Source organism: Dysidea avara, chromosome 4 (genome assembly GCF_963678975.1).
Source record: "Dysidea avara chromosome 4, odDysAvar1.4, whole genome shotgun sequence".
Lineage (NCBI taxonomy): Eukaryota > Metazoa > Porifera > Demospongiae > Dictyoceratida > Dysideidae > Dysidea > Dysidea avara.
In genome coordinates this window covers 2,443,481-2,465,319 of record NC_089275.1, presented here as the reverse complement: position 1 = coordinate 2,465,319, position 21,839 = coordinate 2,443,481, and the positions used below count along the sequence as shown (strand labels likewise).

General features: G+C 39.4%; 2 protein-coding genes across 2 annotated transcripts in view; one reads left to right on the top strand and one right to left on the bottom strand.

Moving 5' to 3' along the window:
* LOC136252875 (splicing factor 45-like) overlaps window positions 1–11,359 on the bottom strand; it is a 24,692-nt gene extending 13,333 nt beyond the window's left edge. The window contains exons 1-7 of the mRNA XM_066045457.1: window positions 11,141–11,359; window positions 11,013–11,086; window positions 10,895–10,954; window positions 9,496–9,674; window positions 8,395–8,468; window positions 7,794–7,937; window positions 7,427–7,502 (exon numbers count right to left, since the gene is read on the bottom strand). Coding sequence (XP_065901529.1) covers window positions 7,427–7,502; window positions 7,794–7,937; window positions 8,395–8,468; window positions 9,496–9,674; window positions 10,895–10,954; window positions 11,013–11,086; window positions 11,141–11,303 — 770 coding nt within the window. The 5' untranslated portion in view covers window positions 11,304–11,359. The remainder of the gene's footprint in view (window positions 1–7,426; window positions 7,503–7,793; window positions 7,938–8,394; window positions 8,469–9,495; window positions 9,675–10,894; window positions 10,955–11,012; window positions 11,087–11,140) is intronic.
* On the top strand, window positions 11,338–21,839 carry LOC136252877 (protein XRP2-like). The gene is made up of 9 exons (XM_066045458.1): window positions 11,338–11,500; window positions 11,558–11,675; window positions 11,732–11,823; window positions 12,219–12,391; window positions 14,037–14,140; window positions 14,190–14,306; window positions 15,430–15,513; window positions 17,296–17,395; window positions 21,599–21,839. Exons 1-9 carry the CDS (start codon window positions 11,424–11,426, stop codon window positions 21,769–21,771), a joined length of 1,038 nt encoding a protein of 345 aa, XP_065901530.1. The 5' UTR covers window positions 11,338–11,423; the 3' UTR covers window positions 21,772–21,839.

The following is a 21,839-nucleotide window of genomic DNA, read 5'->3' as shown; positions in this document are numbered from 1 at the left end:
ATCATGTACACCTCTGGAATCTGATTACATATAGCCAGACAGGTCAGTGATGAAGCATCTGAAGAGGTATTTGCAGATGAACAAGGTGAATGCAGTTGCCCCATAGCTACGAACGATCACATGGATGTAACTAAACACACAGCAATCACAGCATTGTGGCTTCAGCCATGTACTGCACTGGACTACTACATATAACAAGAATGTATGCAATGGGATCACTTGGTTTGTGTTGTGCGCACACAAGAACAACATATAAAATGTACAGTATATACAGCATGTGCTTCGAGTGCTTGTATTGATACATGTGATAATCAGGTGGTAAGTATCGTAAATATAAAACTTGCACACTTTTCACGTAAAAAAGCTATATGCCACCAAAGAGTTGGTAAGTACTGGATAAGATATTACAGTAGTACAATATGCTAGCACCAGAGCTTTATGCCTGACAGGCAACTATTCATTTGTTCTCCTTGCATTCGTCACATTAATTGTAGTCGACGTGTGGTTATAGAGCTTCAGGTGACGACTGCTTCTTAACAAAAGATATGCATACTATCATAATTATGTATATCCCTATACTGTCTGTTTGTTTACTTAAGACTTTCCAGCACAAGTGGTGACTTCAGGTCTGTAGGACTCCTGGTCCTACAGCCTGTGTAAAATTGAGTATGTTTGAAAAAGGTGGAGAAAGGAGAAAAAATCCGTGACTAGACCTTGAACCTGCAGCCATTCAATTAATCTACGTACATCACACTCAGATAAGTAGTATGCGACACGTTGCATACTTTCAATTAATATATCTCAATACTTAATTCAAAACTCTCCACCTATTATTAACAATTGACAATGATCTATTGTATACACACACACATATGCACTCATGTGGAGCAATGCTAAAATGATTACAAATAAACAAATAAACAACATGTGTATGACCTGGAATAACTATAGAGTATACATCAAGTGAATACACTCTGTACTCTATGAACACTTACAATTGCAACTGCACAAAATCAATGTCTGTATATATATGTACAAGTATTAAAAATAGGGTTGGGATGAAGTTTCGAATGTTTCGTGGGTTTGAAGGTTAAGTAAACTTCAAATTATAAAAGTATCCTTTGAAGCTTTGTAATGCACTCATAGTCTACGAAAGAATCACAAATAAACGTTGTTGTCTTTATTGCAACTGCACGGAAAACGTCCTATTAGCCATTAGTTGGTGTTTACCTATGCATGACTGCAGTATAGCAGACATGCCCATTTGCAATCAATCGATCACGTCATTCAGTACTACCGTACTGTATGATTATGGCACAATATGCAAATAGGAAAATTGCTACTGTGATGAGTTGTTCTTGGCTGTCAACATTTTGCCATAAATAACTGGTAACCAATTAAAATTTTGTGACGCAATGCTCCACAAAAACTATCATCCAATGCCCAGCATCAATTAACTTTGATTTTTACATGCAGGTTGGATACTACAATTGTATTGAACCAAGAGGATAACACTACTGCATGCTAAAGGCCACAAGACATAAACACTGTCTAAACAATGAAGCACTTTCCTTATAATGCCTACTAAGACAAAAAACCATCAATAGTGAGCAGAAGAGGTTGGAAGTGTGCAAGTGAGAACAGTTCTTGAAATGACATTCAGGAAGTTGTGTAACATTCTACTGCTAAGCTCTTCACTGATGATGTAGCACTGTATAAATCCATAAGTGATTGTGATCAGTTGCAGCAGGACTTAGATAGTATTCATCTGTGGGCTGTTTGCTGGCAGCTTCATCGTAATCCATAAAAATGTGAAACTTTGTTTGAGTTACAGACGTTAGTTTATGCTGCGGTGACAACAGAATTTACCAACAAACTTTCTTCAGTGAATTCACCTTCCTTCTTGAACACAGAAGCATAGCTTGGACAAAAAAACTCTACCTTGGTGGACTCACAAATTCCTGAACAGAAAGAGCCAAGAGTCAACACCATACACAATTGTATCAGTAAGCTATGATAGCTTATGTATGTTCCTGTAGATTATTTTCTCAATGGCTTCTGTACATATCAATTTATTTGCTTGTCTGGCTGTCTAGTGCTGTATTTCCCACACTGTTGAACTTATGAAGCTGAACCTTAGCCAGTCCATTCCTCTGTCCCTACATGCAACAAAGAACTGAATTTTCGGATATCAACAGTTTTCTAAAATTAGGTCACGTACGTATACAGTCAGAAATATCAGATCAGTGTAATTGGTATTGTCTCTCTGTCGGTACAACCTGAAAAATGCATTATCAGCATATCTTTAGTTCTGCTGTAGTACACAATCTTCTTCAGATTAAAGCTTTTATGGAATAGTGTTAGCTGTATGGTAACATTAAAATAGTGGACCACCACTGCATGGCTTAATCTCGTCTACACCATCATAGATTATTGCGCGCGTCCTAGCATGAAATTTTACAAGCAATCCACTATTACTACTGCCAAGCAACTCTACGATAAATCAAAAGTTACAATGGTAATACCTAGTTGGGCTACAACTGCAAACGTGGACCGGGTCTGCAGTTCCTTTGATCTGCCCACCCACTGTGTTTACACAGTGGGTTGTTATCACTATGTCCATTTCATTCTATATTTCAAAATAAAATCTAGAGATAAAATAAACAACTCTAATATTTTACTTGTATACCATACAGTATGTACCAAAACATACGTATGTACATGTGTACACCTGTATGTGAATCAAGTCACTTGGGTCCATCAATAGTATTGTGTTAATCACATTTCTTGTGTTATAACTATACAGGTTTCCTCTACTGTCAACAAAACAACACAACATAGTGTTAATACACACAGTCTAGTGTGTGTACCATCACATCACTCTGTTAGTCAGTCTTCACACAGACAGTGACATGAGTGGGATGAGTTACTCTGGGTCAGGAACCAACCAGGAGATAGATGATCAAGGTTCTGCTCTTCCAGGATACCTTCCCTACCTATCCTTGGTGTTCAGGCTGGTTACTACAATAGTCATCTTGCTGCTGTCTGGCTGGGTGGTCTACACCATCAAGACCACAAGAAGTCTACACAAACCTCACAATATATTTGTGGCTAATCTACTGGTATCCGGCATGATTGCTACTCTGATGTATACCTTGATTTCGTGCACTATGATGATCAGCTACCAGTTGGGGGTTGAGTCTGTTGTTAGCTGTGCCATGAACAGCTCTATGATACTCCCAGTTCAGGTAAATCGCATGTCATTGTTGATAATAGCAGCTGACAAGGCGCTTGCTATCACTTCCCCTTACAAGTACAGAAGATGGATGAAGCCTAGAGTTGTAGCTGCCATTATCACTGGTTCATGGCTATCTGCTCTTGTTCCTACTATTCTCAGTATTGCCACCACTGTAAATAAAAATGGCTTCACTGGTGTGCCAGAGTTTGGGGTCTGTGTTCTAGTAGATGATGCTTACACAGGATATGTCTTAGCCATCGCAGTCCCCCTCACAGTGCAATCTGCTTGCACGATATCCCTTAACGTCTACCTAGCCAAAATAGCCATCCAGGTACGCAAGCAGATTGAGAAGGAGACGGAGTTATCAGGAGAGTCTGAAAAAGTTACTACCTTGAAAAGGAAACAGCACAACATCAGACGAAACATGAAGCCAATCATTACTCTACTCGTGGTCACTCTTACTAACATATTGGGTTTTCTGTTTTCTGTGGTGCTGTTCTTTTTGGGAAGAGTCTTCATGGAGTATCGAGAGTTTCTGTATTACGTAATCATTATCAATGGCCCGTACTTGGCACACCTCTTGAACCCGATTACATATGGCCTGTACTTCAGACAGGTCCGTGAACCGATGATGAAGTGTCTGAAGAGATTTACGAAGATGAACAAGGCTAATGCAGTTGCTCCACAGCCACGAAGGACAGCATGGATGTGACTGTATACATAGCAATGTAGTTTTGCCAACTACTGAACTGGACTGCTTATAAAAGAGCACATGTAATCCCTTATGTTGTAAGCACACAATGTATATATGCTACTGACAGTACACTTATATAATAAAAATGTTAAGGTAGTCAGGTGATGAGTAGTGAAACAATTACTCAGATATTCATCTATTCAGTTGGCACAACATTATTCAATTTTATTCACACAACATTCGAATATTCATTAGCACTGTAGTAAGCTATGATCAGATGAAGCCTGATATTATGAACAAAGTGGCACATCTATATTGAAGAAATCCATTCTAGAAGAGATAGAAATAGCTCTCAGGCTTTACCTTACTGCCCAACAAAGATATCAGTGTTTATTCATGCTTAATGAATAATTGAATAATCGGTCATTTTGTTTACAACCATTCGAATAGTAAAAGTTGTTATTCATTTCAGCACTAGTGATGAGTGCTTACACTTCAAGCATGAATGAAGTGTTGGGCATAATGCGTTACTTTATGCAGTAACTACCTAACAAACTACTAGCACGTTACTGTACATAACAGAGTAGTAGTGCTTATCGTGTGCTACTGTAAAAATATTATCACCTGTAATATAATATATATGACCGGCTGGACAAAAACCAACCGTTTTCGCACTTTCCCTGAATTACACTTTATTGAATCTCTGTTATCTATAGCAACAAAGGAGTGGACAGCCAAAGTTTCAGCCTTTTATGATGAATGGTTTGGAGTTATATTTGGAACAGCAATAAACTCAATTTGTATAGCAACAATACAGCAAATGAATTACAGGTACTCACAACTCACAACTGAAACAAGCTACAAAGATGGGACTTGGCTCAATCTGTGCATAATGAACTGGCAAATCTATCAAGGTATAGTGTTTTCCCTGTACTCCTCCGTGTTGACAAAGAAGGTCATTCCAACAAAGAAACGACAATGACGGTAAACGTTATTTCTGCTGCATCGTAAATATGCACCATAACTCACGTATGCTTTGCTGTATGAACAATAAACTTTCTCACAATATCCCTCAACGTCTATCTAGCCAAAATAGCCATCCAGGTACACAAGCAGATAGAGAAGGAGACGAGGCTATCAGGAGAATCTGCAAAAGCTACAGCCTTGAAGAAGAAACAGAGCAACATCAGATGAAACATGAAACCTATTATCACTCTAGTCATCCTTTATAACGTATTAGGTACGTTGTTTTTTTCATAACTTGTCCTTCTTGGGAAGAATTTTACTGAGTACGAGGAGTTTTTCAAGTTACGTATGTTATCATGTACATCTCTGGAATCTGATTACATATGGCCAGACAGGTCCATGATTAAGCATCTGAAGAGGTATTTGCAGATGAACAAGGTGAACGCAGTTGCCCCACAGCCACAAATGATCACATGGATGTAATTAAACACACAGCAATCACAGCATTGTGGCTTCAGCAACATACTGTACTGGACTGCTACATATAACAAGAATGTATAATGGAATCACTTGGTTTGTGTTGCATACACAAGAACAGCATTTAAGCATGTACAGTATATGCTTCGAGTGCTTTACTTTAATGTATTGATACATGTGATAACCAGGTGGTAAGTATTGTGAATATAAACCTTACACACATTTCACACAAAAAAGCTATATGCCACCAAGTGTTGGTAAGTACTGGATAACATATTACAGTAGATGTATTTTCTGGCAGTTGAACGCAGTGAATTAGACAGAAAATAAGCTCCCACGTGAATATCGTATGTGTCACGTCCCCACATGACGCATGGTATATAAGGGTGGGATAGTGTGCATTAATTCATTCTACGCCACGTGTGTAATACGGGTTGGCTCCCACCCACTCTCCCTATTTTCCTTAGCTGTATTCTACATAAAATGGACATGAAGTGGATTGGATTTACTGAACTGTACTGGTGAAGTGGAACTGTTTAGGGTTTTTCCCTGGTGGTTAAAAAAAATGGACACCATCAGGTTTTCCCCAGGGCTGCTTGGGCTGAGTAGTTCTAAATTTTTTTGTTGAGTTTATTATTAGTTTGCTAGCCCCCACTCTACCACTCAAGCTGTTTCGTTGTATTGCTGGTGATTTATGTGTTTGTGTGTGATGTGTATGTATCATTGTAATCAGTATTAATAGCTAACCACTTTGGTGGCGCAACCCCTCTATGTGTATTAATAGCCAACCACTTTGGTGGCGCAACCCCATGTGGTCATGAGGAAAAGGGTGTAGTATGCATGGGTATAAGGGTGTATGGTATGTGGTCAGGGTATGATGCGGGAGTACAATATGCTAACACCAGAGTTGTATGCCTGACAGGAATTCAGCCCAACTTTTCATTTGTTCTCCTTGTATTTGACACACTGTAGTCAACGTGTGGTTAGAAACTACTTCTAGGTGTAGTGAGATGACGACTACTTCTTTAGGTACAGTGACCACTTCCAGGTGTTGAGTGGGACGTAGATATACAAACAGATGACAGGTGAAGAGGTAGATTATGTACAGGGATATACATATGCCAGTATGCATACCTCTTGACATGTTGCATACATTTGGATTCATTACTCTATACTCAATGATTCAAAACTCTCCAACCTTTATTAACAATTGAAACTGATCTACTATACACATGCACACATGTGCACTCATGTGGAGCAATACTAAATGATTACAAATAAAACAACATGTGTATGACCTGGAACAACTACAGCCACCTTTACATGAAGTGATGAGATACAGTCTGTATTTTATGAATACTAATTTCAATAACAACTGTACAAAATCTACAGGCGTATCCACATCAGAGGATGCTTTAAATACATGTATGTTACCCTTAATTACATGGTTTTATTTGTATGTGACCCTCAATAGTTGCAATACAAAATAAGCAAACAGTGGGATAGATCGGAGCAGAATCGATATTCAGATCACTCTTCACGTGAGCTTTAAGGAGATATACTTTGTTTTACAAAGTGTATGTTTGTTTTAAAGCGTATCCAACCTCCTCTGCAGCTGCATACAGTATATTGTTAGCCCTGGACAATCTCTTATATTTTCCCTTATAAAATTAACCTATGGTTAAGGCTGGGCAGTACTCAGTGCTAAAACCACAATACAGGGTATAACAATGAAACAATAATTGTATTATCTAAACTTCGGTGAAAGCATATTGATATTACTATTGTGTTTAGCACTAACAACTGTTAACCCAACAGTTGCTTTCATTTTCCCTAGCTATACAGATTAGATGATGCAATGAGATTACATCTCAACATTTGAATACTCTAATAGAGCAGTCAAACACTCTAATATAATGATCAGAGACTCTCATCAAATTGGAAAACTAAAACTGCAGCCTTACCTATGGTCTGCATTACACACTACACATGCAGTACCAACATACATACATACACACTGTACCACACATTTTAAATAAACAAGTTCTTACAATTTTCCACTGCCTGAAAATGGCGTGATCTTCTTGGGAGCCTTCTTCAGCAAAGCACTGGATATGGTTGGCATTACTACATGAAGATAAAGTGGGTGTGGTTGGATGCACATGCAAGGAGGGTGTGGCTAACTACATACACTTTGCTCAATTCTTATATACTGTACAGAGCAAAGCCTTAGTTACCTGAACCTCAATGGTCTCAAGGCAATGACAAAAGTGTTCAATTTACTGAGCTTATTTAAATATTCTAATAATGCATACAGTACATTTACAATGAACAATTCCTATACAAGGTTGTATAGAATAAATCAAGAGTGCTACACCCCCCCCCCCCCCCCCCCCCAAGTACTACATCAACACATACCATCCTCACTACTACTGCTGTTATCAGTACTAGTAGTAGTAGCTGGGGCAGAGCTATTACTGCTGTTATTAGCTGCTGTAGCTGCTGGTGGTGGTGGCTCTTCACTGGATGACAATGCTGCTGGTGGTGGAATGGCTGCCATTTCTGTAGTAGTACAGCACTCATAACACAACTTTGCAAACTTCGAAAAAAATACAATCTGAACACTTGAGGGGTTGTCTTAAGTATGTACAGAGTTTATGTACACATTAGAGCCGGGTGATACCGGCTATCAATCAATTATCGTCATGGTGATGATAACACTAGCATGCAATCATGCTATCAATAAATTACACATATCTGTTGGCTTAGCAAAAAACAACATGGATAACAGAGGAACAGTAAAACGTGGACAACAAAGATAAAAAACTACAATACATAACATTTTATACCAATGGTGTATCAGACAATCAGACACATAGGCAGTGTGTAATTGGATTATTTTCAAAATGTTAGCTTTCCTTGAGGATACATTCAAAATGACATCACCAGATTCTTTGCACTAACACACTCAATATGTACATATGCTCTACTCAACACTTACTGCTAACAATTGGCTGACCTTTACGTCGTGATTCTTTGCGACGTTCCTCCTCATCTTCAGAATCACTAGAATGACGTCGTTTCCTTTCACGTCTAACAGCAAAACCACACAGTATCATAACATTGCTACCCTGGACTTTACGTGCATAGGGACTAAGAGAATTAGGCATGTTATCCTTTCAAGAGATGAAAATGTATAGAACCTGAGGCTAAAACCTTTGTTCTAAGGAGTAATGTAAGCCCTTTATTTCAGAGAGTTACGTACATATTAAATGATCTTTCACTGTAACTTTATTCCATAACATAGCTGGACCCTTCTAACCAGAACTACGTAACTCTGAGGCCCATGGTTAAACTGTGCATTCTTAATGAGAGCTAAGTAACATTGAGATTTAGTTAAAATATAGAGTAAGGACCACTAAGGGGGGCAGTGGTGTGTGTTATTGCACACAACATCTTAAGGTAGTGGGGGAATGCCCCCAGGAAATCTTCATATTTTTAGAATCTCTCAGATTGTACTGCTAATTTTTGTATCGGCTGAGTATGAATTGTAGTCTCTTCACTGAAGAGCACCAGATAAGCTTACAGCACATAGTTCACTACTAGCTCAAAATGGATAAAGAATGCATAAAAACAACGAAGATCAATAACAGAATACTGCACTTGAAAATGCTTTGCCAGATGTTAACTTTCACACTGTAAAATTTCTGCATATTTCTACATCGTAAACATCAAGTATTCTGGAAGTATATATAGTGCTAGTTAGCAAGGATCTAGTTAGACTACTACATAAGCAAGAGATTAACCTATTCCAGTTAGACTAGGTATAGTATTGATGGATCCACAACTTGGAAAAATCTTGTGCGAGATTTCAAATCTTGAGGAGTTTTTGGGCAAGATTTTAGAACAAAAATCTTGCAAATCATTGGACAGTGAAACTGGGGATACAGGCCACAAACTCGCTGGTGCCAGTACTAGAGATACTAGAGATTTATAATTTTACTATTCCAAAAGCATTACAAATATCAGATAAGATCTCCCATTTTAAAATTTCTAGCACACTGTAGCTGAGTTATGAACCCCTCAGGTAGTGTTTTAGCTATATTGTAGCAGTACAAACCTCCTATCATCTCCTCTCCTTCTAAAGTCATCATCATCACCTTCATCATCATCCCTCTTGCGTCGATCCTTTACAATGAGGTCGTAATCATTGGGGTTGAATGGGTCATATTCATCGACCACACCCATCGCAAACTCATCTTCGACCAACTCTGATGGTTGACTGTGTGTAATGTTAGTCTATAAGGTAGTAACATATCGGAAAAGGTATCCTTTAGACTGTCTGAAATTTTCCATGCACGAAGTTACATAGTACCATATTTGGCTACACAAAAATAGAAACCTGATTATTGCAAAGAGTCAAAATTTATTACATTGTTTGCTGGCATGCAAGCTGTGAGAAAAGTACTTCTTCACAAACCCCATGCATGCATGTTTGTGCATAACTATTTCAATTGCATGATCACAGAAATGTGAAGGTCTGATCATATGTGATAATATTGCTCAATTGCTTAGACAGACTCGATAATCTTCTATAAAAATGAAAATCTTGTTAAATATATTTTTTGTTGCCAGATTTTGTCCTAGCCAAGTCTTGCAAAAAGCTGCTATGGCTTTGGATTTCATGATACTTTACGAGGGAAAGGGAGGACAAAAGAGCATCCTATTGCAAAAACTGTTCCTAAGCAAAATGACTCTCCATGGAACAAGTATGTAGTATACTTTTACCAGGCAACATAACAATACACTGACTTCTAGTACAATTCATTTGCATTCGCATTTATAAAATTTTCCAAGCATACAACACATATGTTCTTGGCCTTGAAAAATTAAATCTTACCGTGCACAAGTGATGTTACAGAGTGCTGCACCCTAGATGAATAAAGCGCTTTGATACTCCTCATTTCACTTATCAAGATTTTCGAAATATCACAGAGACGGTTTGCTGAAAACACTGTATACCCATTATAAATGGGTTTAACAAGAAGGTGTGGCACTCTATTACATCATTCTTGCATATCGCAATCCCCATTTAGGTAGGGCAAAAAGATCTGGAAAATCAATGTACGGCAAACGCTTTCGAAGTGTTTCTGCGCACTACAATACCGCATCAAGTAATCACTACCTGAACACAAACCTTGTAATCATACTTTATTAATACTCGGGATTTGCTGAAAAGCAATAACGGGGTCACTTTTCTGTACAGGTGGTTTATGAACATGAAATTTAAACTACCTCACTTTAACGTCAGAAAAGTAACTTATTTTACCACGCCTAATGGTTTTTAGTCCTCAAACTACCCGTTTTTATCGTTGCTTGATTGATAAGTTCTAGTTTACATTGTATTTCTTTTGCCCAACAAAAATGTTTGGTAATTTGTGTATGTGGTGCATTTTTATGACCACACCTTTGTTAGACACATCTATAAATTAAATTACATACCACAACACTAAACATACTTGTATGACAGTAGATGATTTCCCACCCAATACAGCAGTGGACGGCTGAGCTTTAATTCTCTGTAACAATTATACATGATATTTACAAGTCATACACTCCAGTATATATTGGGGTCACCTGACTTGCTTTAGTGGGGGCCTTCCTCCTCTGTAGCTGAGGTGCCATAAACTTTAAACTACTAGCTAAACCACCTTAACAACCAGTCAACGTTATACAACACCTCATATCAACACGTGTACACTTACTGCTGCTTGTATTACTGGTTGTAACATTGCTGTTGCCAGTGGTTACAATTGGTGCTGATGTTGCTGGCGGCTTCTCACTTTCCCGATCAACTTCCATCGCTTGTGGTATATTGATGGGTGATATCGGGGCTGTCTCCACTTCTATACCGTCGTAGAGCGACATCTTGGACCAGTTGGCGCGTAGAAAATAATTGAAAATTAAAGCGCCAATTGGTATATTGCGCTTATAGTCAGTACATGATGTTGCCATTGTAACAGATAAACAAATCGAACCGACGTGAAGATGGGAAAATGGTTCTCCAGGCAATCCCGGCGGCGGGAAGATACACCACAGGAGCCGGCGAGAAAGCCATACAGTTGGTAAAGCTATATGTTAATCTAAATAATGCACACCACGTTTTATCATTGTGTCATTAGGGAGCGGGCAGACAGGCCTGACCCAAAGGACTACATGTACAGTGATCTTGAAGGTGTTACAGTGGGCAAAATTCCTGGCACTGTTAATGGTCAACAATTCTTGATACAGAACTGCAAGGTGTGTTTTTGTTTGTATACATCAACATGTTTGATAGTACTTCATTGTTACTACAGGATTGTTCCATATTTTTGTTTGACCATTCTGCTGCTATAACTGTTGATGACTGTGTTAGCTGTCAAATATTTGTTGGACCAGTCAAAGGAAGGTGTGATATTTGATAAATCTTTGTAGCTAGATAATTTACATCTTCAGTTGTGACTCCCCGGGAACTGCAAGTTCTGGGAATTTTACTCTGCATTTGACAAAGTTTCTATGTCAATATTCTGACTCCGCTTAGCTTTGTCTGGACTGTGATAATGATCAGGTCCCTGGTACTATAATGGGATATGTGTGTGTGTTTTATGTGGGGACCTATAGACTGAATAGATTCAGAAGGCCCCTACTGTAAAATCTCTTTGCAAGCTGGACAAAGTACATTATTTGTGATATACAAATTAAGGTAACCTGAAACTATCTTGCAAACTGGTTCAAAAATCACACAGGTATTGCTCATGAAAATATTTCTTGACATTCCATAACAGTTTGTTGTTCTCTGTCTAGTATATTCCTAAGAGATTGTAGTCAGTGTCGAGTGATGGTGGCCTGTCAACAATTCCGTAGTAGAGACTGCAGCAAGATGGAAGTGTTGCTACATTGTTCTTCCCAACCAGTCATTGAGTCATGTACTAAAATGAAGTTTGGATGTTTCACGGCTTCTTACCCTCAACTGGAAGGTATAGCTGTATGTGTGTATACTGGGACCAGTGTAATATGGACACCTTGGGACCAGTGTAATATGGACACCTTGGGACCAGTGTTATATGGACACCTTGGGACCAGTGTAATATGGACACCTTGGGACCAGTGTAATATGGACACCTTGGGACCAGTGTAATATGGACACCTTGGGACCAGTGTAATATGGACACCTTGGGACCAGTGTAATATGGACACCTTGGGACCAGTGTTACATGGACACCTTGGCACCAGTGTAATATGGACACCTTGGGACCAGTGTTACATGGACACCTTGGCACCAGTGTAATATGGACACCTTGGCACCAGTGTAATATGGACACCTTGGGACCAGTGTTACATGGACACCTGGGGACCAGTGTAATATGGACACCTTGGGACCAGTGTAATATGGGCACCTTGGCACCAGTGTTATATGGACATCTTGGGACCAGTGTAATATGGACACCTTGGCACCAGTGTAATATGGACACCTTGGCACCAGTGTAATATGGACACCTTGGGACCAGTGTTACATGGACACCTGGGGACCAGTGTAATATGGACACCTTGGGACCAGTGTAATATGGACACCTTGGCACCAGTGTTATATGGACATCTTGGGACCAGTGTAATATGGACACCTTGGGACCAGTGTAATATGGATACCTTGGGACCAGTGTAATATGGACACCTTGGGACCAGTGTAATATGGACACCTTGGCACCAGTGTAATATGGACACACCAATAGTGTCCTGATTATCAAGGTGTCCTTATTTACAGGTCAGTTTATGTCCTAAGGAATTCATACTTTGGGACTTTAAAGGTGTCATCAGGTATTCAGGCATTCACGATAATTTCCAAATAGCAGGATTTTTCAAGGGAAAATTTTTCACAGATCCCACTATCCAAAATTTCAAGTGGGAATGATTCTTCAGGTTTATGCATTTATAATACTCAAACAATGCTATTTGATTGAGCTACAAATTTTGAGGGTGGAATTGAAAAAAAATCCTCTCCAAAAGGCTATACAATATGTATGTACACCAGGGGCGGTGGAGCAGGCCAAAGAGTGAGGGGGCCAGGCCAGCTGTAAGTTGAAGACCAAAAAACAAACAAAAAAAAGGTCACAGCCTGCTGACAATATATAGCTGCTCTCCACCAATTATATCTCCTTATCTACACATACGTAGCTGAGTAACTTACTACACTGCTTCTCTGAACACTGTGACTGCTCTATTAGAGTATTAGAGTATCCAGATCCTGACTGTTCTATTAGAGTATCTTGATCTTTTCTTGCAAAACAGTGTCCCATAAAAGTTGGGGGGGGGGGGGGGGGGGGGGGGACCATGGCCCCCCCGCCCCCCTGTCTCCATCGCCCATGATGTACACACTATGTGTGGTATGGATATTGAAGTAGATAGAACCGTGGGCCAACTTTATTCACTAGGTCACTTGTACTGGGAGTTTATAAGCGCCAAGCTTGTACACAAATGATGCATTTGTAGATGTTCAAGTTTACTGGTCTAGACAGGTGATCTTAATACACAGTGACCTTATTACGGTGGTAGCTATATTAAGCAGGTATAAGTTGTTGCTGCACTTCCCAATCATGATACATGATTAGTTTCTCCGTAATGCAGATCAGTTCAACAAGGCTGGTGTGAGTTTGGTGAACAATAATTGGAGTAACATTCATGACTTCACACCTGCATCTGGTGAAATAAACTGGACCCTTCTGGATCATGTGAGCTGTTCAATGGATCACATGATCATCATAATTGTCACTTATTAAGGCAAGTTTTGATCTACCCAATGGAAGTGCAGAACTGTTGGAGGTGGGGCTGAGTATCGTAGCAGAGAACAGTGTCACCCCAGTCACAGTGGGTGTGAATCAACGACCTGTTGGTCAGGTGAGCTGTACACCATTATAGTAATGTTTACACTACCTATTGGAAGGCTGGAGCTTATGACCTCTTATGCATACGTATTACCTTGTTCATGCAAACACTGATATGCAGTATATACTTTATATTTTAAGAGCGTCACTGCCATTGTGACTTATGTTTACAAGCATGGTACAACTTCTGTCCAAGGAGCACTAACAAGTAGTGTCCACAGACTGTACAGCCTGTTCTGGTGGCAATGCAACACTCCTAATGCTTTGTAATTGCTTTGGTTGTGTAATGCGTACATCACCAACCCCCTGAAGAAAGTCAGTCCTCAAGCATCTTACCACCTGTATAGAAAAGTCACTGCTTAAAATTATCAAATTGTGACGTACTAAGCCACATCACAAAAAACTACAATAGAACTGGGATCCACTACAGAACAGTAACACATGCATTAAGCGTAGCTACTCACAGCACACTCTACTATATCTTATGCAGTTTTATGCAGTATCAAGTCACTGTGGCACTTAAGAAACTGGACTGAATACCAGTCACCATCCTACTTTGGGAGATGACCAGGGCTCATACCAGTAGTTCTATGAACATGTGTACATTGACATACAGTACAGCCAGACATTTTAAGAGTATGTGGACGTGGAGGAAAATGTCTGGTAACTTTTGCCAGTATTTTGTTGGCAGGCACAACATAATTTTATGATGTTTCTACCAGCAGAATTTATCGCGTGTCCTCAACAACAGTTGTTCTATCCCAAGTGTCATTTTGGTCCTGCCAAAATTTGGCCGTGTCGACAAAAAGTTGCAAATGTTGCCAGACGGGTTTTTTCCACATACGCAAAGAAAAAAACCAGCTGGCTTGTGAGCTACAGTGAGGCCTGCATTATTTCCACACTTGTGTGCCAGTTTTGATCAGAAAGGTGTCTAGATAATTTGTTTAACACAGAGTTCTCTTCAACTACTCTAATAGAACATACACTTACTCTAACAAATTGTACACAGTTAACAAAATGCTGTAATAGAACAGTCAGTTTAATGATGTCAAGGTCACACTGTAGTGTGTATAGTAAATTGTATATTATTTTGTTGTGTCACTGTTACATTTCTTTTGGTGTTGTGTTTTCTACAGTGTTGTCTACTGGTGTTCATCAACAAGGATCATGTGATCAATGTCAATCAAGCCGTACAAGTTTGCAGACATGCTCATAAGAAGGTGTGGTTTTACATGTTAGACATTAAATTGTTTTTGTAAGCTTCAAATGCATCATCTGCGATAGTTAAATTGTTTCCATTTAAACTATGTGTCAATCAAATGAAAATGATCAAATAATGTTCTTGATCATGGGAACACTTCTTGATCTGGTTGGTGTAACAATCCAGTGAATTTTGTGAGCAAAGAGTTTTGCAAAGTTCAGGTCTCTGCCATTAGAACAGATCATTAAATGTTACAAAAACAGCAAAAAAATTGTCACATTAATCTGTTACCCTTTATGTGTAGAAATACTTTTGGACTTCATCCCTTGAACATTTCTAGCAACCAGATCGTTTGCAAAAGTCCACGTTTATTTCTTCATATGTTTTTATGATGTGAGGCAATCAATTGGCTAAAGTGTCTTACCAAATACCAAACTGAGAAAATTTGGGGGTACGGTACACTACACAAAGAGTAACGAAGTAATCGCGATAGTTTGTATGTTCGTTAGATGCGAGGTTTGCAAGCTGGTCGCATAGGCTTTACGAACACTATGTGAGCTAATTGCTAACTGCTGTTGTGTTGTATTTACTAATTGAATTAGTCTGTAAATCATAATCTACTGATATGAGGTTATGCTTTGCTCCTAAAGGTGCTGAGGGTAACCTAGCAACAGACAAACAGCCTGCAATAAATGACTACTAATTGATCCTGTTCTTATTAGAAGTTCTATATGTGTGGCTTCGTGAACCCTACCAAAACACACAATTTACATGCAAGCACTTCATAAGCCTTCCGTGATCCTTTCGCATACCTATTTCAAAATCTGTTAACAACCTAACAGACTTCACGAACAATCGCAAACCCTTCGCGATTTCTTTGTTACCTTTTTTGTGCACTAGCTGTACTGTAAGAGCTATAAAACAGACCAATGTATCAGTAGCTAGAGCGACCACAGAGAGAACTATTAATTTTTTAGGTGAATCCCCTGATGAGAAGGTTTTACATGTATCAGTTCTTCAAGTTTCAATAGCAAAGACAGAAGACCATAGCTTACCTGTATATGTTTCAGCATAATAGTTGATGCACATTTGTATCATTTGTGCTTGAAAATGGGGAAAGTGTTCATACTCACTGGCCTTATTCTTTAAAGCTACTCAGGCTGGTGGTATTAGCAACATTCATTGAGAAGCATAGTACCATATAAGGGAAAGTTTCAATGGGCAAAATCTTCACAGATTTTGCGGTTAGTCAAAAGTTTCCCCATGAATGCTGCTGCTAGCTGTGATGAGAATCGACATGTGAAATAAGTTAATTTGCTTAACAACGTGCAGCAGCCCAGTGAACCACGCCCACGTATTGGGATTGTGCATCACTGTCTGCAGCTAGACATATGTGGAACCACACCCATTTAGTAAGGTGTGTTGCAGCAGTCTGAAGGCATGCATGAAGGCATGTGCATTGTAGTGTGTATTCCCAATGCTCACTTTAATTGATCATCAGTATGTACACATCATAATCATCATGAGCTACGCCCACTTATCAACAAATGTGCGTGCACGGCTTAGCACTTTGAGTGGGCGCACGATATTTTCGTATACCGTGAAAGTTTAACTGCAAACAAGTCAGTTTGTCCTCTAAGGACTGCGAAACTTTCACCCATTCCCCCTATACAGTTATTAATACACACATGTATTGTACCCAATATAATACATCTTGTACTTGTGAGGTTTTAAATTGTTTGCACATTTACATCTACATACAGACATGTGATCCTTATATGGTGTTTGTACCTCCCCACAGGGGCTAGTCTTGGTTCAGATACAAGAGCAGACATTAACCAAACAAGCTACCAGTGATCTATTCTCATCTGATGATAAAATTGCTCAGAAAGCTTCTGGAGGTGTGTATAGTATGTACATAACATGCACATGTTACATGTGTGTGTGTGGTGTGTGTGTGTGTGTGTGTGTGTGTGTGTGTGTAGTGTAGTGTAGTGTGTGTGTGTCTGTGTGTGTGTGTGTGTGTAGTGTGTGTCTGTGTGTGTGTGTGTGTGTAGTGTAGTGTGTGTGTGTAGTGTAGTGTGTGGTGTGTGTAGTGTAGTGTGTGTGTAGTGTGTAGTGTGGGGTGTAGTGTAGTGTGTGTAGTGTGGTGTGTGTGTGCGTGGTGTGTGTGTGTAGTGTGTGTGTGTCGTGTGTAGTATGTGTGTGTGTGGTGTGTGTGTGTGTGTAGTGTGTAGTGTGTGTAGTGTGCATGTGTGTAGTGTGCATGTGTGTAGTGTGCGTGTGTGGTGTGAGTGTGCGTGTGTGGTGTGAGTGTGTGGTGTGAGTGTGAGTGTGTGTGTAGTGTGCGTGTGTGGTGTGAGTGTGTGGTGTGAGTGTGTGTGTAGTATGTGTGCGTGTGTGTGCGTAGTGTGTGTGTGTATATATGTGTGTGTAGTGTGCGTGTGTAGTGTGCGTGTGTAGTGTGTAGTGTGTGTATGTGTAGTGTGTGCGTGTGTGTGTGTGTGTAGTGTGCGTGTGTAGTGTGTGTGTAGTGTGTGTGTGCGTGCGTGTACTGTGTGCGTGTAGTGTGTGTACGTGTACGTGTAGTGTGTGTGTGTGTGTGGTGTGTGTGTGTGTATAGTGTGTATAGTGTGTGTATGTATATATGTGTGTGTGTGTGTGTGTGTAGTGTGGGTGTGTGTGTGTGTGTTATGTGTGTTGCATGTTGTGTGTGTGTGTCTATAGTACACGTGTGTGCATCTGTAGAATGCGTGATGTGTAGTGTGTGTTATGTAAAGTCATATATCAAACGGTATGGTCGTACCGTTTAAGTAGGGATCGTGGTGAATGTTTCGCGCGCCGCCAAATTTTCCGCCTTTAAAAATCACCCTAGAGATATCTTACGAGACGAAAGCCACCTTTACGGAATAGTACTAGTCCATATAATACATAAAACAGCATTAAATACAACAAAACACTTACAGGTGGCCAGATATAAAATTTTTAAAAATCGCCAAAATCTCCAAATTTAGTACAACTGCCTCACTCACTGACCACATTTGCAAGCCTAGAGCCCAAACGAAGCAGCGCACGGTCACCATTTTACGCTACTACAACAAGCTCACCGGTGGGATGTGCCTTTTGGGGTTCCGACGAGTGTACGCCCTGTGCGCCTTGTCTTTTCTTTTATCTTCGATCAGACTGCTTGTCTTCTTCTTCATCCAACGAAACCATATCGAGGCGTTAATTTTCCATATCAACACTTTCTTTAAGCAGCATAATAGACGCCACAAAATTATTTAAGGTGCTTAGAATACGCTACTGTAGCTACGGAGGTACCAGTACTCCACGATAGGCCACAAGATCACGCCCATTCTTTATTCTACGTATATCGATCTATGGATCGAGACCACGCCCCTTTTATGCTAGCTGTGTGCTTGTCCAAAAAGGGCTCGGAAAAGGGTGTGTTCATCGTGGTTTCGATCGATTATTAGACTAGAGTATCTCGAATCAGCCTACTAACTTGAAGGTGTGTGGTCAAAACCACGATGAACACACCCTTTTTCGAGCCCTTTTGGACAAGCACACATCTTTTGCAAGCTGACTCGAGATACTCTAATACAGCAGTCACCCTAATAGAACAGTCACACATTTATAGCTAGCTGTATGCTTTAACAAAAAACTAAACAAACTAGTATAGTAAAAATTTTGAATTTAGAAATGAAGTAGGGATCCAAACGATAAAAAGTAGTGAAACAAGAGATGAACAATGGTAGTTATTACAGCATAGCTCAGTGGGAAATCCCTACTTTGGCATGGTATAACAATTATTTTGTGTTCATTGCCAAAGTAGGGATTTCCCACTGAGCTATGCTGTAATAACTACCATTGTTCATCTCTTGTTTCACTACTTTTTATCGCTTGGATCCCTACTTCATTTTTAAATTCAAAATTTTTAATATACTAGTACATACAGGACTGTACACTAATATAAATGGTACAGTATGGACAAGTGTCCTGATTATCAAGGTGTCCTTATTAGTGAGGTGTCCTGATTTCAGTGGTCTAAATGTGTACACTAGCATGGGCGGATCCAGAGTTTGGAAAGAGGGGGTGTACATTGCTGAAAAGTTGAAGAGCAAAAAAAAATGTCACGGCAATAATGGCTGTCCTTTACCAAATGTATATTATTATAACTTCATAGTTAAGCTACACTGCCTCATGAACGCCGTGATTGCTTTATTAGAGTGATTGGCTGCTCTATTAGAGTATCTCGATCTTGTATGCAATTGATGAAGGGGGGGAGCATGTGCCCCCTCTGGATCCGCCACTGACTAATACAGTATGGACAAATAGGTGTCAGAGTGTGTGTTATTTTAATCATCACACCACAGCACAATATTTATAGCACTTTCAATATGAATGGAAAGTTATAATTATATGTGACTGGATCTACAAAAACCCGACACAATCGCACAAGCCTAAATTTACAGTATAAAGCATTGAATACGTTGGGTGAAATACTTGTGTATTATTGAAAAAATTCCTGAACGCCTCTTTCTTAGTGAAGGAAATGACTAACAATAAAGCCCTGGATTTCAGCTTATTCGCCTGCTCAAGAGGAGTTGGAAAATCTTTGTTTCATTGTAGTAGACCCAAGGATATGTAAGTTATGAGTGTTTGTTTATGTCACGTCAAAGCGATCGTACGCGATCGATTTTTCTTCACGAATTTCACCTTTGTATGCAGTGAAAAAGGGTGAGTAAAGGAACAACTTACCCAGTAATTGATTCCTCTGTTCATGGCGAACGCGATGGTAAAAATTTTAGCTCTGTACCTCAATCTGTTAGTAAGTTACAACCATTTTTGTAAGAACCTGTGATTTATTTTCCGTATACTTGCTGTACAAATCAATTTTTCTGTTGTTACTACTTTGTAGGGCTGTAACTCCCAAAGTTATTGGCATATGAGGCTGAAACTTTACCAGAGGGTACACTTGACTAAGTAGATTATAAATATTTAATAAACAGGAATTTGAAAAATGCGTAATTGTGTCGGGTTTTTGCAGATTCGGTCACATATTGTGTGTAGTCTATGTGTGTTTGCACACACTACACACTAACAGTCTAATGATGCTTTGAGTTATTGTGTTTACTGATTTAATAGGGTTGGGCCCTAATGAATGTATTCATTATTAATATAACCCGTTATATTGCTGATGTACCTAGTATGTGCCGTAGTCATGGTGATTATAGTGTTCATGAAATGACACAACTGAGATACCTCTGGAGTGTTTGTATGTAAATATTATGTTTTGATTGGTCAAATTTGTTGAATTACATGCAATGTTTCCATGAAATTATTGTCCAACCTTACGTGTAGTGTGTGATTTTGTACTACTATGGAAAGTGATATACATGTGTGAGGCAGCATAGCCAAGTGGCCTGGTAATCGAAGGTTCCAGGTTGATGCCTGGTTCTGCCAAATTGCTATTGCTGTTTCCTTGAGCAAGAGCTTCACTTACATTGTTCCACTTTACAATGGGGACCTGGAGGCCTGGCAACCATGTGGGATTCTGGCAGACCCAGTCACATTTATGTATGTCCCTTTACCCACCATCATTTTTGGGCTGCACTAATTCACCTATGTACGTGTTACCAGTACTTATGTACATACCGAGTACTGTATTTCCTTAGGAATACAAGTGTCAGTATCAGCCAGCTACATACTTCCTATGTAGCTAACACATTTTGTTGGTAGCATTATGGTATTGTTACTGGAAATATTGACTGTTTTACTAGAGTGCCAATCTTTTCTCTGACATGTGTTTTCACAGAATAGCTAGTTCACCATAGAAAAATGTTGTGTTAGCATTATAATTATAAAATTAGTGGTAGGCTGGTATCACTTTCACATGTGATCAGATACTTTAAAATAAACAGGTAATAATGGCATCTGCTTGATACTCACTACAGCCCTAGTTTGTGAACGTAGGCCTCTTACAAACACTTATAATCAGAGAATCCAATTACATGAACTAATGTTCAGATTTGACCGTATTTGTTTGGGCCCTCCTTCCACTTAATTTCATATGTTCAGCTGAGATATATTTCATTTTGTAGTTAAGCTGATCGGTCTAGAAGTGGTTCACGATGACTGCAAAACTGTTGTGATGGCAATCCTAGATGAAGTGTGTCCCACAAGAGAAGACATCTTTGTCTCATGTGATCCAGAACAGACCAGCAAGGAAATTGAACTATTCTTCAATGCAGCTCAAAACAATTTAACACTGTAGTAATGACTATTGTGTAGGAGGCTACCTGGTCACTTGATCTAAATTTAATTTTATAGTGTGTGAATGAA

Bases quoted from the DNA above. Each gene is read 5' to 3' on its own strand.
- LOC136252877 (XM_066045458.1), top strand. From the start codon at position 11,424: ATGGGAAAATGGTTCTCCAGGCAATCCCGGCGGCGGGAAGATACACCA. The intron at 14,307-15,429 runs GTGAGCTGTACA...TGTTTTCTACAG, and splicing joins ATCAACGACCTGTTGGTCAG to TGTTGTCTACTGGTGTTCAT. The intron at 15,514-17,295 runs GTGTGGTTTTAC...ACCTCCCCACAG, and splicing joins GCAGACATGCTCATAAGAAG to GGGCTAGTCTTGGTTCAGAT.